Raw genomic sequence first — 13393 nt, 5'->3', positions numbered from 1 at the left:
AATCAGTTGACAACTTCGTCAAACGCTTCCAAAACAAGATGATGAACTGCCGAGATCTGGTCATAGAAGAGTTCATACTCCAGAGCTGCCATCACAATCTCTCCATCGATGTCCTCAAAGTCATGGGAGTTGTTGCCTCAACCACATGGAAAGATTGAAAATTACGTGGAGAACAAGTCGAGTGCTTCCTCAGAAGAAAGAAAGACGAGAGAAGCTAGCCGACAACACCTGTGGTTGCTATTGATGTTAATCAAACATCACAACAACAACCTCAGAAACTATGAATGACTCCAGATCTGAGACTCCAAAAAGTGTACTCCTTCTAGGATGAGGAAGTTCCAGCCATCTTGAAATATGTCCTCACCAACGATAAGATCGAACTACCGCCTATTAAAGATTAGGAAGGAGCTAAGAGGAGTACGGATTCAAACTTCTATGTGTACCACGGGAAGGTTCTTCATCTCACCAAGGTTTGCTTTGGCCTTAAAAACAAAATCCAAGCCTTGATTGACTCCGGCATTATAACGGCAAAGCAAGCCAAATGAGAGCGGTGTAGACTCCAAAGAGTATACGAGTATAAACTACTTCTCCATCTACTCCAACAAGATATACGAGTATAAACTATTTTCCAAATCTCTAACTGGTACACAAGGCTAAACTGTTTTCCAAACCTCCAACTAGTACACAAGGCTAAATTGTTCCCTACCTTTGATGGGAAGTTCCTGGAGAATAGTACACATGGTGTTCTTAAGGATAACCCAAAACCAATACATTTTTAATCATGATAAAGAATGATTAAGAACCTCCCACTCTAGCTATTTAATCATTTCCAAGATGATTAAAACCCTCCCTTTGTGACTTCTCAAGCACTCTTTTGTCGAGATGAGATTCAATGACTTTATTCGGTCAATCTTCCCTCACGAAACCCCCACGGTCTAATTATGGAGGGCTTAATCCCTCACTGATCAAATCAATTGACGGTGGGTCCACTAAAAATTATTTCTAGTTTGATCCACTCAAACTCCCACTGTGTCTGTACACTCAACACTTCCATTGTTAGAGTCCGGACACAGTATTAAAAGTTTCAAACCTTATTGTGTTAAAGTCCTTGCAACTTGTCACTAGAAACTCCTACTGTATTAACACATTGATTTGTGCAAATTAACACTCCTACTATTATTTGTACCACCTCACCCCCATTTGGTCAAACCTTTAAACAGTTAGGTCCAAAACCAAAATCCCCTCTCGATTCCTTCCATGAACGAGAGGTCCACAAATTGAACGATCAAACATTTAAACAGTTAGGATCATCTCAAACTCTCTTCGGTCAAACCTTTAAACAGTTAGGGCCAAAGACAAAATCCCCTCTCGATTCCTTCCATGAATGAGAGGTCCACAAATTGAATGATCAAATCTTTAAATAGTTAGGGTCATCTCAAAATCTATCTTGGTCAGACCTTTAAACAGTTAGGACCAAAATCGGAATCCCCTTTCGATAAATGAGAGGCTTTCACCCACATCTAGCGATCAAACCTTTAAATAGTTAGGATCATCTCAATCTCCCCTTTGGCCAAACCTTTAAACAGTTAGGGCTAAAGTTAGAATTTTATCTCGATAAATGAGAAATTCATTGTCAGATTGGATAACTAAACCTTTAAACAATTAGGGTTATCTAAATCTTTCGATTCTCGGAGTAAAGATCACACTCTTAGTTTTATCCTTCAGATTCTTAAAGTGGAGATCCTACTTGAGTTTTTTTTGCATCTGGATATAGAATATAAAATTCTTCCTCTCTAGCATAGGGTTCGTCTTTGCTCCAAGAGAAGACACAACACAGCTCTTCAGCACTAAAATCTATGCATTTCACGCATGGGGAACTTTATCTCGACTCTTGAATAGAGATAAGTCTAAGCCTAACATGCGTTGCCAGTTATTCTTTTATCGTGAAAAGGACAACAGCTCATGTATTCGACATCGTGGCAGATTATTATTAATAACACCAGAATCCATGTTTCACACGCATGGGGAACTTTATCTCGACCCCTAATCAGAGATAAACCTATGTCTAACACGCAATGCCGGGTGGTCCGTTCCCGCGAAAATGACCAAGTCTATGTATTCAATATCATAGCACCAAGTCTAAGAGAGTTTATTCTTTTAACACAACATTACATGTGAGACAAGTTAAATAATTCACATGCTAGCGCGATATAATTTGGTAATCGGTAAATGCAAGTTAAATCCGTTGATGGCTAGGGGTTTGCCAAAAATCCTATGAGCATCCCGTGAGGGATGATTAAGCCTATGTATTCAATATCATAGCACCAAATATAAGAGAGTTTGTTCTCTTAGCATAACGTTATATGCAAAATGGACTTAAACAATCTGCATACTAGCCCGATTCAAACGATAGTTGGTAAATGTACTTCAAACCCGTTGATGGCTGAGAGTTTGCTAAAAATCCTATGAGTATTATGCTTATCTATTCAAAATGGAATGGGTAATCATAATAAGGGACAAAAGTCACTAACGCACCAGCTTCAACTCCAGCCGAAGCTTTGAGGATAATAACTTCAGATGTTTGACAACTTCAGAGATAGTAGCTGTATCAGCACCAATAGTTGGTCTTACGATTAAATCTCACACAAAGAGATCAACCTGGCGAGCATCCGAAGCATTCTCAGCTCGCTCTTCCCAACACTCTGATGAGTATTTGAGTATAAACTGCATCTCCTTAAACCTCTTATAGGTACACGGGATTAAACTAATTTCCGAAACTCCTAGGAGTATATGAGTATAAACTGGTCTTCCCCGTTCTAATGCCTTAAGAGCATAAACTATATATACTCCAGTTAACGTATGAGTATAAGTTGCGATGAAGGTCAACGCCAGTCAAAGTGTAGCCGTAAGTCAACGCCGGTCAACACATTATAGTAAAGGTCAACACTGGTCAAAGCGTAGTCATAAGTCAACATTGGTCAACACATTACAATGAAGGTCAATGCTAGTCAACAAATGTGTTGTGAGGAAGAGTCAACGTCACTCAACACATTGCAATGAAGGTCATTGCATCCACAATTTTTAGCCAAAACAAGGCTCAGTTCGAATCCAGAACAAAGGATGATCCCAAGGATTTTAACCATTTTTCAGATATGAATTCTAGATAAAGGTAGTCAGTTCAAGCATTGACTCAATGACACGAGCTAATCTCATAAATCAATGCACCGGTTTCAATTTGAGACTTCGACAACGGTTAGACGATAAACGTAGTGCCGGAAGAATTTTAGCTATTCGATAAAATATTGAATAGATTGAAAATCATAGAAATCAAGAACTGAAGCCAATCATAGGTTCTTTTACACTGATTAAAGGTTGAGCCTATTACATCCAAAGTATTTCAGCCTCTTCTATAAAAGAAGCGAGACTGAAACACTTTGGAGGGGGTATCGGTAGATGTCAAAAATTACCTATAGGTTCTCGTACGTAGCTCGAGATAGATGTAGGCGTCAAAAAATGCTAATAGATATCCCAAGCATAGAGAAGATCATTCAAAAATTCACAAGAAAGGATTTCATACTGTTTTGGAAAAATCAAAACAAGTATGAACTGTCTCGCCAGCGAGACAGTCTTTCTTTGCTGTCTCGCCAGCGAGACAGTCTTCGCTGTCTCGCCAGCGAGACAGTCTTCGCTGTCTCGCCAGCGAGACAGTGTTGAAATAGTCAAAACTACATTTGTAACTGCCCTACACATGTCCATTAACTGCCAAGGGACGTGGGAAACATCATGGGCGAAAATCACGTGGATAACTGCCAAAATAACGGAGTTTGAAACGTGAGAGAACAGTTACAGCGAGAAACTGCCATTTTCCGAGACAGCATTTACTGTCTCGAGGATAACCCGAGATCAGTTCACTATTTTAAATGAGAAGCTGGTCATTTGAATAATTCACTGTTCTTTTACAACTTTTGTTGAGATGAGATTTAATGATAGTTAATCTTTCCTCAGCAAAACCTTGTAATATAATCATGGAAGATGAGATTTGATGATTTGTAATCTCACGCTATGAAACCCCCATCGGTCGGATTGATCAACGATCATCAGTATGTATCAGTCGACAGATTATTTCGTGTCAAATTCTTATGTTTAAAATCAAAATTTCCCACCGATTAGTTTGTGCAAATCAACAAACTCATTGTTATTTGCACCCTACTCCTATTCCTCACTTGGTCAAACCTTTAAACAGTTAGGACCAAAGCCAAAATCCCCTCTCGATTCGTTCCATGAACGAGAGGTCCACAAATTGAGCGATCAAACCTTCCTACAGTTAGGATCGTCTCAAAATTCCCACTTGGTCAAACCTTACTACAGTTAGGACCACAACCAAAATCTCCTTTCGATTCATTTTTGCGAACGAAAGGTTTACTTTTGAATTGAGTAATCAAACCTTATGACAGTTAGGGTTATTCAAACCAACCTATTTTCTCTAAGTGGAGATTCCACTGTGAGTTTCCTTTTCATCAGGAGATAGAATATAAAATTCTCCCTCTCCGATTCTGGGTTTATCTCTACCAACAAACAAGAGACCAGGAGATAGAATATAAAATTCTTCCTCTCCGATTCTGGGTTTATCTCTACCAACAAACAAGAGACCAGGAGATAGAATATAAAATTCTTCCTCTCCGAGTATGGGTTTATCTCTACCAACAAACAAGAGATTGAGAAATGGAATATACAATTCTTTTTCTCTCCGATTTTGGGTTCGTTGTCCTATATAGGAAATGCAACCTATTCACACTTTGAAATCCATGTTGTTCACACATGGGGGATGTTATCTCTATCCCTTATTAGAGATAAGCCTACATCTAACACATGTAGCCTACATATTCAACAGTGTAGTTCAAAGTCTAAAAGAGTTTAATTCTTTTAGCGCAACGTTATATGTGAAACGGACTTAGATAATTCACATACTAGCCCGATTCAAACGGTAATCGGTAAAGGTATATCAAATCCGTTGATGGCTGAGGATTTGCCAAAAATCCTATAAGTATTATGGTTATTTATTCTAAACAAGAATGAGTAATCATAATAAAACCTCAATGAGCAAAAAGATTCAATATAATGAGCAAAAAGGTTCATTATGTTGACCAAGAATTTTCAAACAAAGCTACAAAAATATATGTCCTCCAATTACAAAAGTTTATACTGACTAATCTGATTTTCAAGTTTTGACAGCTCTAACGCACGAGCCTGTTCAAGCTCAGCTGCCAATTTGATTTTAAAGGCTTCTTCGTCAACGTTGTGAAGCGCGGCGACCTCTTGTTCCTTTTCAGCAATCATTTGGTCTTGAAGGTTCAGTTGCTGTAATAAGTTGCCTTCAGTGTGAATTTCCCGCTTCAACTCGGACTCCAAGACATCATGAGCATCCTTGGCCATTGCAAGTTCCTCCTCTAAGCGAGCTATTTCTGCTCGACTCGATTCTAAATCCCGACGTAGGTTAACCTGGGCTTGTATTCTCTTGCCAACATTCATCCTAAGTTGATCGCTGTGGGCTCTTAGCTGTTGGAGCTCGAGATTAGCTGATGTTTGGGAATCACGCAACGCTTGTAGCTTGGAGTCCATGCGAGAAGCAATGTAGGAAGGTACGCTTTCAGTGCGAAGACCCCTCAGAAGGTCAACATGTTGCTTCAAGTCAACCATGTAGGCGTTGATCGAATCGGCTAAATCATTATATCCTTCATCTCGGATCCCTGATATATAGCGGTCAAGAGGTTTCTTAAAACTCTCAAATCGCGATCCTTTGGAGAGAATACGATCAACCATAGAATTCAAAAAGGAGATGAAGCCGTCGAGATCAGAGCAAATGCCGGCTTTATCCGGATCCTCGTCTGCTAACAAAGCTCGGATGCGATCTGATAATGATGATGAAGGAACTGCGATGAAGGCAAATAGGTCAGTACAGGACATATATATACATACAAAACAACAAACTAAGACATACCAAGTTCGATGGAAGAACCTTCAGCATGACTTAGTTCACCCGAGGATGGTAACCTGATTTCCGGAACAACCAAGGTTGATTCAGGAATGGTAGCTGTTGATGCACCCGCTACATCAGGGACTTTTTCAACTAAAGTCTCAGAGGACGGCGGGTCCAAACTAAGAGACTCTTTAAGAGGAGATTCTACAAACAGGAGGATTACAATGAGCATAATGATAATCCGAGCTTGAAACAAACGATAAATGAAACTCACCAATTCTAGTCACAACATCGGCCGACGTACCAACTTCTTCAGTTGGTCTCGCTTTTATTGCAACTGGACTAATCTGGGGAGTGACAGTGACTTCTATCATCATGGGGTCCATAGGAGTAGAAGGTTGAGGTTCAAGAACTGATGATTGAAAATCAACTTCGGTTCTTGTCCACGGCACAAGTTCACCACCCTCCAGTCGATCAGACGTACCAATGATTATAGTAGTATCAGTTCCAGCAACTGGTCCTATAATTCAAATACTTATATGGTTAATCAAGTTAAAATATATATGTATGCATATATGGAGTTTACAGAATAAAGGTCTTACTTTCAGAAGGACCTGCTTCTGTTGGACCGACTCCAATGCTGGATTCCGTGGCTGCACCAGGAGTTTTCCCCGATAGTAAGTCGGAGATATACTCATGGTCGCCTTCAGAGAGATTGAAATCGAGGTGATGTTCATTGAATTCTTCGACCTCTGTTGTATGCGTGGTCTCTCCTCCAACAGATTCGTGCATTGTGACATCTACAAAATGTGTTAAGTCGTAAATTGACATCTACAAAACGTGTTGAGTCGTAAATGACACGTAGATTTAAACAAATTTGCTCAAGACAAAAATTGATTTTACCTTCATTGGTCGGGGCGGATTCGAGAGCTCCACTACTGGTACCTGCTTCTTTTAATTTGACTAAAAGGAGAGAAAGCGCACAGGTCATTAGAGGAGGCACACGGTCCGACTCATTCATTTCTCGGATTTCTCTTCCGAGAGGAGAAAGATCAGTACCTGTGGCCGCAGCTGATGGATCAACGTCAGGAGGGGGTGGAACATCAGCCGATCCTTCCTTCAGAGCATCATGCATTTGTTGGACGAAGCTTGTTTCCTCAATTTCCATACCTCCGGGAGAAGCAGCATCAGCTGGCAATTCTCCTTCCTCTCGACTCCCTGCAGAAGTTGAACATGAAATAAGTTTGAACATCAAAAAAGTGTAAAAGCTATAAAAACAAATCGCTACCTTGTTCATCAGAAGAAACACTACGACCGGATGTCTCTTCTACAGCAGGAAGATGAACGCGCGGTTTAGAAACAGCTTTCTTCTGTTTCTTCAGAGGGCGTGCACCAGAACCTTCATGACGATGTTTGGTGCGTAACTCAGCTCGGGGAGAAACTTGAGTTTGAGCTTGAGTAGAAGTTCGAGATATTTGCCGACGAATGAGAGGCACCATATCCTCTTCATCCTCTTCGTCGCAACTAAGAACTTCTACCGTCATCCGGTTAGGATGTTCCATGACGACTCTTTCCTTACGTTTCTTTGGAGCAGCTTGTGGTTGGGTCGGAGCGACAGAAGGCCTTACAAGTCCTCTATCAAAGAATGAATCGGGAAGGCCAGATACTTCCTCAGAACTTGATTCATTCTCATCTTCCCCTTCTGAAGTTTCGGTTGCTTCACTATCAAACTCCTCCTTGATTCATTCTCGTCTTCCCCTTCTGAAGTTTCGGTTGCTTCACTATCAAACTCCTCTTCACTATCAACTGGGAGAGCCGGTTCCTTTCCTTTCCTTGATGATTCAGCAGCCTATTTTCCTCGAGGCGACATCACAGCTTCACGAGGCGGTTCTGTTGCTTGTCGTGGAGCTATTTCCTCCTCTGAGTCTGATATCCTCCTACGTCGAGTGGCAATATTGGTGGCTATCAGCCATTTGCAAAAGAGGAAAGTCATCCGTAGAGGCGGCGTCTCTAAGGGGAGATCAAATTCAACATTGGTGCAGCCGGCAATGCTCCAAAACCAAGCTCTCGCCCCGTCGATAAGTCCACCTCGAAAGCTGAGGTGACGATTCGGGTTGCCGATGTATATCTGATCATACCCGAACTGACGGGCGAATCGACATGGAAGATAGGGTTCGATGTGGCAAACATCCCTTATCCTGAACAACAGATATCCAGGTCGAATATTCATCAACCATCTGAAGCACCCGACATCCAAGATGGTACGATTCTGCCTTGGGTCTTCAGCATCCACTAAGGTAGTGTTGTAAGTACCGGAGAACTGAGGGAAGCAAGGAAAAAATTCCCAACATTTGTGAATTTTAAACTGCCTCGTTATGTCCGGCTCTCGATGTTTGCTCCATTTGCAATTCTCGAGATTTTGCAACAGAGGGACACTGAGATCTACCGTATCAGGAGCCTCCATTAAATCTGGTCGATGAAGTACCAACCAGGCCATTAAGTAAGTATAGGGCAGCTCCAGCTTCGGAACGGACAGGCTGGCGGAAGGTTTCTTTTTCTCCTGGGTAAATGCGGAGATTAGTTGCCGCAATCCACTATGAATATCGGCCACCATAGCGGGAAGCAAAGATAATTTGCGACCTGTAGCCAGCTGGACGGCCGGATACAACACTTCCATTGGCATCGCATCTGCGGATTGATGGGGAACTACACATCTCTTTAACCATAAGGCTAGAAAACCCGCCAGCAGAGCAGTAGGGCTAATCGGAACACCAGCTTGCCACAGATAAGAGCGGAACTTAGTGCCGTGCAAAAATCCATCTTCTGAGCGCGAAGTATAAGATTGCGCGTTGGTTTTCTCTAACAGACGGTTAATTTCATCCGTACTCAAGGGAGACAATCCGCACACATCTGCCGAACGGACATCCAGATTCTTGAAGAGATAATCAGCGAATTGTTTTAAACTGACTTGAGGAGACTTCTTTCTGGCTTTGGGCTCCATCTCGGCCATGGCTATATGATAATGACAGGTCAATTCCCATAGAGTGTCATAGGTCGCAGTCGAGCTATCTTTCATCTTAATCAGCTGATTGGTGGTCGGAAAGAACTCTTGATATGGGACATCGCCCATAGGCAAAGCAGACACTTGCATCATTTCATGCAGTGGTAGTCCAAGTTCCCCGTTCTTGGTAAAGAATGTATTGGTGTCCGGGTTGTAGATCTCGAACAAACAAAGGAAATGACTTACACTGCTCTGCAAGCCATGCATGGTGGCACGAATCGGGACATCCAACCCTAATCCTGCTAATTCTCGCCCAAAACGTTTCAACACATATTGGGTCATCCTGGTCCACCACCACTTGTTCCCAGAATAATGGACCCATCCATAACACCTGAAAGTCTCTCTGGGCAATCTTTTTCCTGCTGCCGCTAACCGGTTCTTCACAGTGTTGGCTTGCACTATCTTTTCGTTCTGAGGAATATTGTCTTGTCCTAAGACACCCGGATGAAGTCCTCTCACATGAGCTCTTTCACTGGAACCTGGAGTTGCTTCCTTTCCAATGAAACCACAATGAATGTGCTCGTGGTTTTCGGTTAATTTCCAGAACATCTCTCGTCCAACTGATAGGTTCCTGAACATTAACAGTGAATGATCCCGAGGGATAAAAGGCAGATATAAGAATGATGATCCACTCTGGTGCAACCATTGCGCAGGCTGGCAGAAAGCAATCTTCGGATCTTTTACCGAGTCACCAAATAAGAAATCTGGCTTCCTTATGCATTGATTCGAGTCTTGCTCCGAGATCAAGGGCGCATCTGTGATTAATCGTCGTAGAACACGACAACTACCTCGCTGGATTAATTCACTATCACTTCCGTTATAATCAGATTTAAACTGGGGAGAGAATTCAATTAACGGGATCCCCTCGTAATAAGAGTGGGTCACGCTACTCCGGCCAGTAATCACATCAGCAGTAAATGTGGTAGAAGGAAATCGGACTGATAAAAGAGGCATACACATAAATGGTGTAAGTGTCATCCTAAAATTTTAGAGAAAAGCGGTATATCTCATTCTATAAGATTATAGTCGTTATCTCATAACAGGTGTGACGATTTTCTATCCACCATATGTATAAAGGAGGTATGCGGGCATTATAACGGCATACCAAAACCTTTCAATACATATGGGATGATGTAAAATCGCCCCTGTGTATTATGAAGTGTGTTTTGTCAAAGCAAAACAAACACTTTTAAGCGTCGATCCCCTCAAAGGAGGATACCGGCTCTTCTCGAAGGTACCTCAAAGGATACAAACGAGGATCTGCAAGCAAATACAGGTGCATATATATATGGAATGGACGAAATACAATATTTAAATTCGTGAAAAGGTGAAAGAAATATACCTCCACGTGAGATCGCAGCAGGGGCAGCCTCCTCAGGGCTCTGAACAGTCGGTCGGATTCCCTTCCCTCGAGCTCTACGTGGCGACATGATGAGTATGTGATCTACATTGAAATCCAAGAGGAAGGTTAAGATTTTGAACATGAAATCGATATCATCAAATATGGCCGAAATAATGCATGCATAGTCACAGTTGAAGAGAGTCAAAATTTTGGAGAAAAGGGGAAGAACAAACCTTTGAAATCTGAGTGAAATCTTCCCAAACAAGAGCACTTCCCAATTCGGCAACAAAGAGGAGAAGAAATAGAAGAAAACTGGTTGAAAATCGCCAAAAAATCGCCTGAAAATCGCCAGAAAATCGACGTGAAAAAACCCTAAAACCCCTAAGTCCCGACTTATATAGCAGCCGGGCGAGACAGGAAACTCTGTCTCGCTGAGCGAGACAGACAACTCTGTCTCGCCGAGCGAGACAGAAAACACTGTCTCGCCCAGCGAGACAGAAAACTCTGTCTCGCCGAGCGAGACAGTAAACTTTTCTGTTTTGCACTATGGAACAGTGGAATACTCCAATGGGTACACGAGTCTAAACTGTATTCCCACCCTCAACAGGAAGTTTCTGGAGAATATTAATCTGAATATTCTTAAGGATAACCTGAGGAATTCTCAATGGATATACCAATTCAATGGTAAACGCTGAATTCACAAGAGCAAGTATCAACTTCAATTCAAGATCTCGACAACGGTCAAGCGATAAACGCGACGCCGGGAGAACGTTAGCTATTCTACGAAGAACTGGATAGACTAACAGCAGAAGAGGTTAAACATTGAAGCCATTTACAAGTCCTTTCATACGATCTATTCAGCCAAGCATTGAAGGGATCGTAAGTAAAATCTATCTTATCCAAAGTATCCCATGCTCCTCTATAAAAGAATGAGTCTGGAATACTTTGGAGGGGGTATCTGTAGGCGTCAAAAAATGCTAATAGATATCCCAAGCATAGAGAAGATCACTCAAAAATTCACAAGAAAGGATTTCATACTGTTTTGGAAAAATCAAAACAAGTATGAACTGTCTCGCCAGCGAGACAGTCTTTGCTGTCTCGCCAGCGAGACAGTGTTGAAATAGTCAAAACTACATTTGTAACTGCCCTACACGTGTCCATTAACTGCCAAGGGACGTGGGAAACATCATGGGCGAAAATCACGTGGATAACTGCCAAAATAACGGAGTTTGAAACGTGAGAGAACAGTTACAGCGAGAAACTGCCATTTTCCGAGACAGCATTTACTGTCTCGCTGAGCGAGACAGCAAATTTACTGTCTCGCGGGTCGAGACAGCAAACGCTGTCTCGCCCAGCGAGACAGTAAACACTGTCTCGCCGTACTGACTTCTTCGATTGTTAAGTTTTTGCAGTTACAGACCCTTGAGGCTATAAATACCCCCCTAGGGTCACTTCTGACGAGGATCGAGCATTTGTTAGAGCATTCCAGAGCAGAGAGAGCAGAGATTTGGGTTCTTTTCTTGCAACGCCTTGAAATTAAGCTTCGACTTGATTTTAAGAAGAACGACTATCTTACTTCGATAAGATATCGTTTCAATTTCTACTTCGATAACGAAGTTAGAATCATAAGCCCCCTCTTCACGATCTGTGAATCGGCGGTCCACGAACCAAAGCGTTCCCGGCACAGGCAAAGTCCCACGAAAACGAGAATTGATAGACGATTTTCGTGTTTGTTTCTCAAGAGTTGTAATTTTTGTTTTGTTGTGTAGAAAAGGTCTTATAAAAAGATTATTCTTTCGAATTTGTTGTAATCGAACAAAGTTATAATGAATTCCACAGCAGCGACTTTTGAACCAAACAATAGAGAAAAGATAATAAACATTATTATCCAAGTCAAAAAGGATTATTTGATACTGATAAGTGCATGAAGTGAGTCGACAAAGCGTACGAATCAACGGGACGGGAGAATCACGAAAAGACGATTCGATCGGGAGTTACGGTTCACCCATGAAACACGAAGTGTCACTCATGTCTCATCCACTCCATATGTGATTCACCCATGGAAAATTGTATATCTCTTCTCTATCTTTCTAATACATTTTGGATCACCTCATTCTGAGATAGGACGTGAAAGTTAGAGCCAAAATAACCGAGACGATTCAAGCTGTTTCACACCTGTAGGATATCAGTGATATCTCACAGATTTTGGCCATGATGTGATTCGAATATAATGAAACTCAAAAGATAAAAGTTGTAGATCTCTTTATCATCTTTCTAACTTATCTTGAATCACTTCATTCCGGGATCATATGAGAGAGTTAGAGACAAAACAACAAAGCGGTACTAGTCATGTCTCGGACAGCCGAGACACACGGCCAGCCAAGACACAATCTGTGTCTCGGGTAGGTGAGACACAGAAACTGTCTCAGGCCCTGAAATGTTATTTTTTGCTATTTTCACCTTTTTTCGATGTTAATTGTCCCGATTCTGATCCAAAGCCTCTCTAACTGATTTGAAGCTATCTTGGGACGTGGTTAAGTGGTTAAAATTGAAGATAAGAGGGAATTAGCCATTTTTATCCAAAAACCAAGTTCCCGAAGCTTATAAATACAGCTCTAGGGCCTTTATTTACATAGATACGGAATTCTCAAGCATCAGCGAAGCCCTGTCGAACTGAAGAGTGAGGAACACAAATTTTAAAGAGGAGAAAGAGATGTCGGCAAGTTATTCAGCCTAAAGAGGAAGAGTTCGAGAGATCTGCATATGTTCATCAATTTTCTTAAGATCGTACCTAGCTACGATTCTCGAGAAGAGTGATTATCTTACTTTGTCTCGATAGTTACTTCCGTTTCTTGTCTCCTTTGCAAGGCAACGAAACTTATATTTGGATCTGATCAGTTAGTGGTCCACGGATAAACCCCAGCATAGGCCAAGTTCCCACATAAGCAGCGGGTGTTAAACATTCGTTGTGTGTGTTTTAAAGAGAGTTGTAATCTTTTTATTTTTATTGTGT

General features: G+C 41.6%; 1 protein-coding gene across 1 annotated transcript; it reads right to left on the bottom strand.

Annotated features, from left to right (window-relative positions):
- Positions 5187 to 7521, bottom strand: LOC109841601. The gene is made up of 7 exons (XM_020410558.1): positions 7266 to 7521; positions 7037 to 7195; positions 6881 to 6940; positions 6580 to 6777; positions 6252 to 6497; positions 5999 to 6181; positions 5187 to 5930 (listed from the first exon to the last, which is right to left on the bottom strand). The coding sequence occupies exons 1-7, from the start codon at positions 7519 to 7521 to the stop codon at positions 5188 to 5190; spliced, it is 1845 nt and encodes a 614-aa protein (XP_020266147.1). The 3' UTR covers position 5187.

This window comes from Asparagus officinalis, chromosome 5, assembly GCF_001876935.1.
Source record: "Asparagus officinalis chromosome 5, Aspof.V1, whole genome shotgun sequence".
NCBI classification, from domain to species: Eukaryota; Viridiplantae; Streptophyta; class Magnoliopsida; order Asparagales; family Asparagaceae; genus Asparagus; species Asparagus officinalis.
This window is presented reverse-complemented; position numbering and strand designations above follow the sequence as displayed.

What these genes read in the sequence shown, in the direction of transcription:
- LOC109841601 (XM_020410558.1), bottom strand. Translation starts at nt 7,521, where the DNA reads ATGACGGTAGAAGTTCTTAGTTGCGACGAAGAGGATGAAGAGGATATG. An exon ending in TCCATCAGCTGCGGCCACAG is followed by an intron (nt 6,941 to 7,036) that starts GTACTGATCTTT and finishes CTCTCCTTTTAG; the next exon opens with TCAAATTAAAAGAAGCAGGT. An exon ending in CGATGTTGTGACTAGAATTG is followed by an intron (nt 6,182 to 6,251) that starts GTGAGTTTCATT and finishes TCCTGTTTGTAG; the next exon opens with AATCTCCTCTTAAAGAGTCT.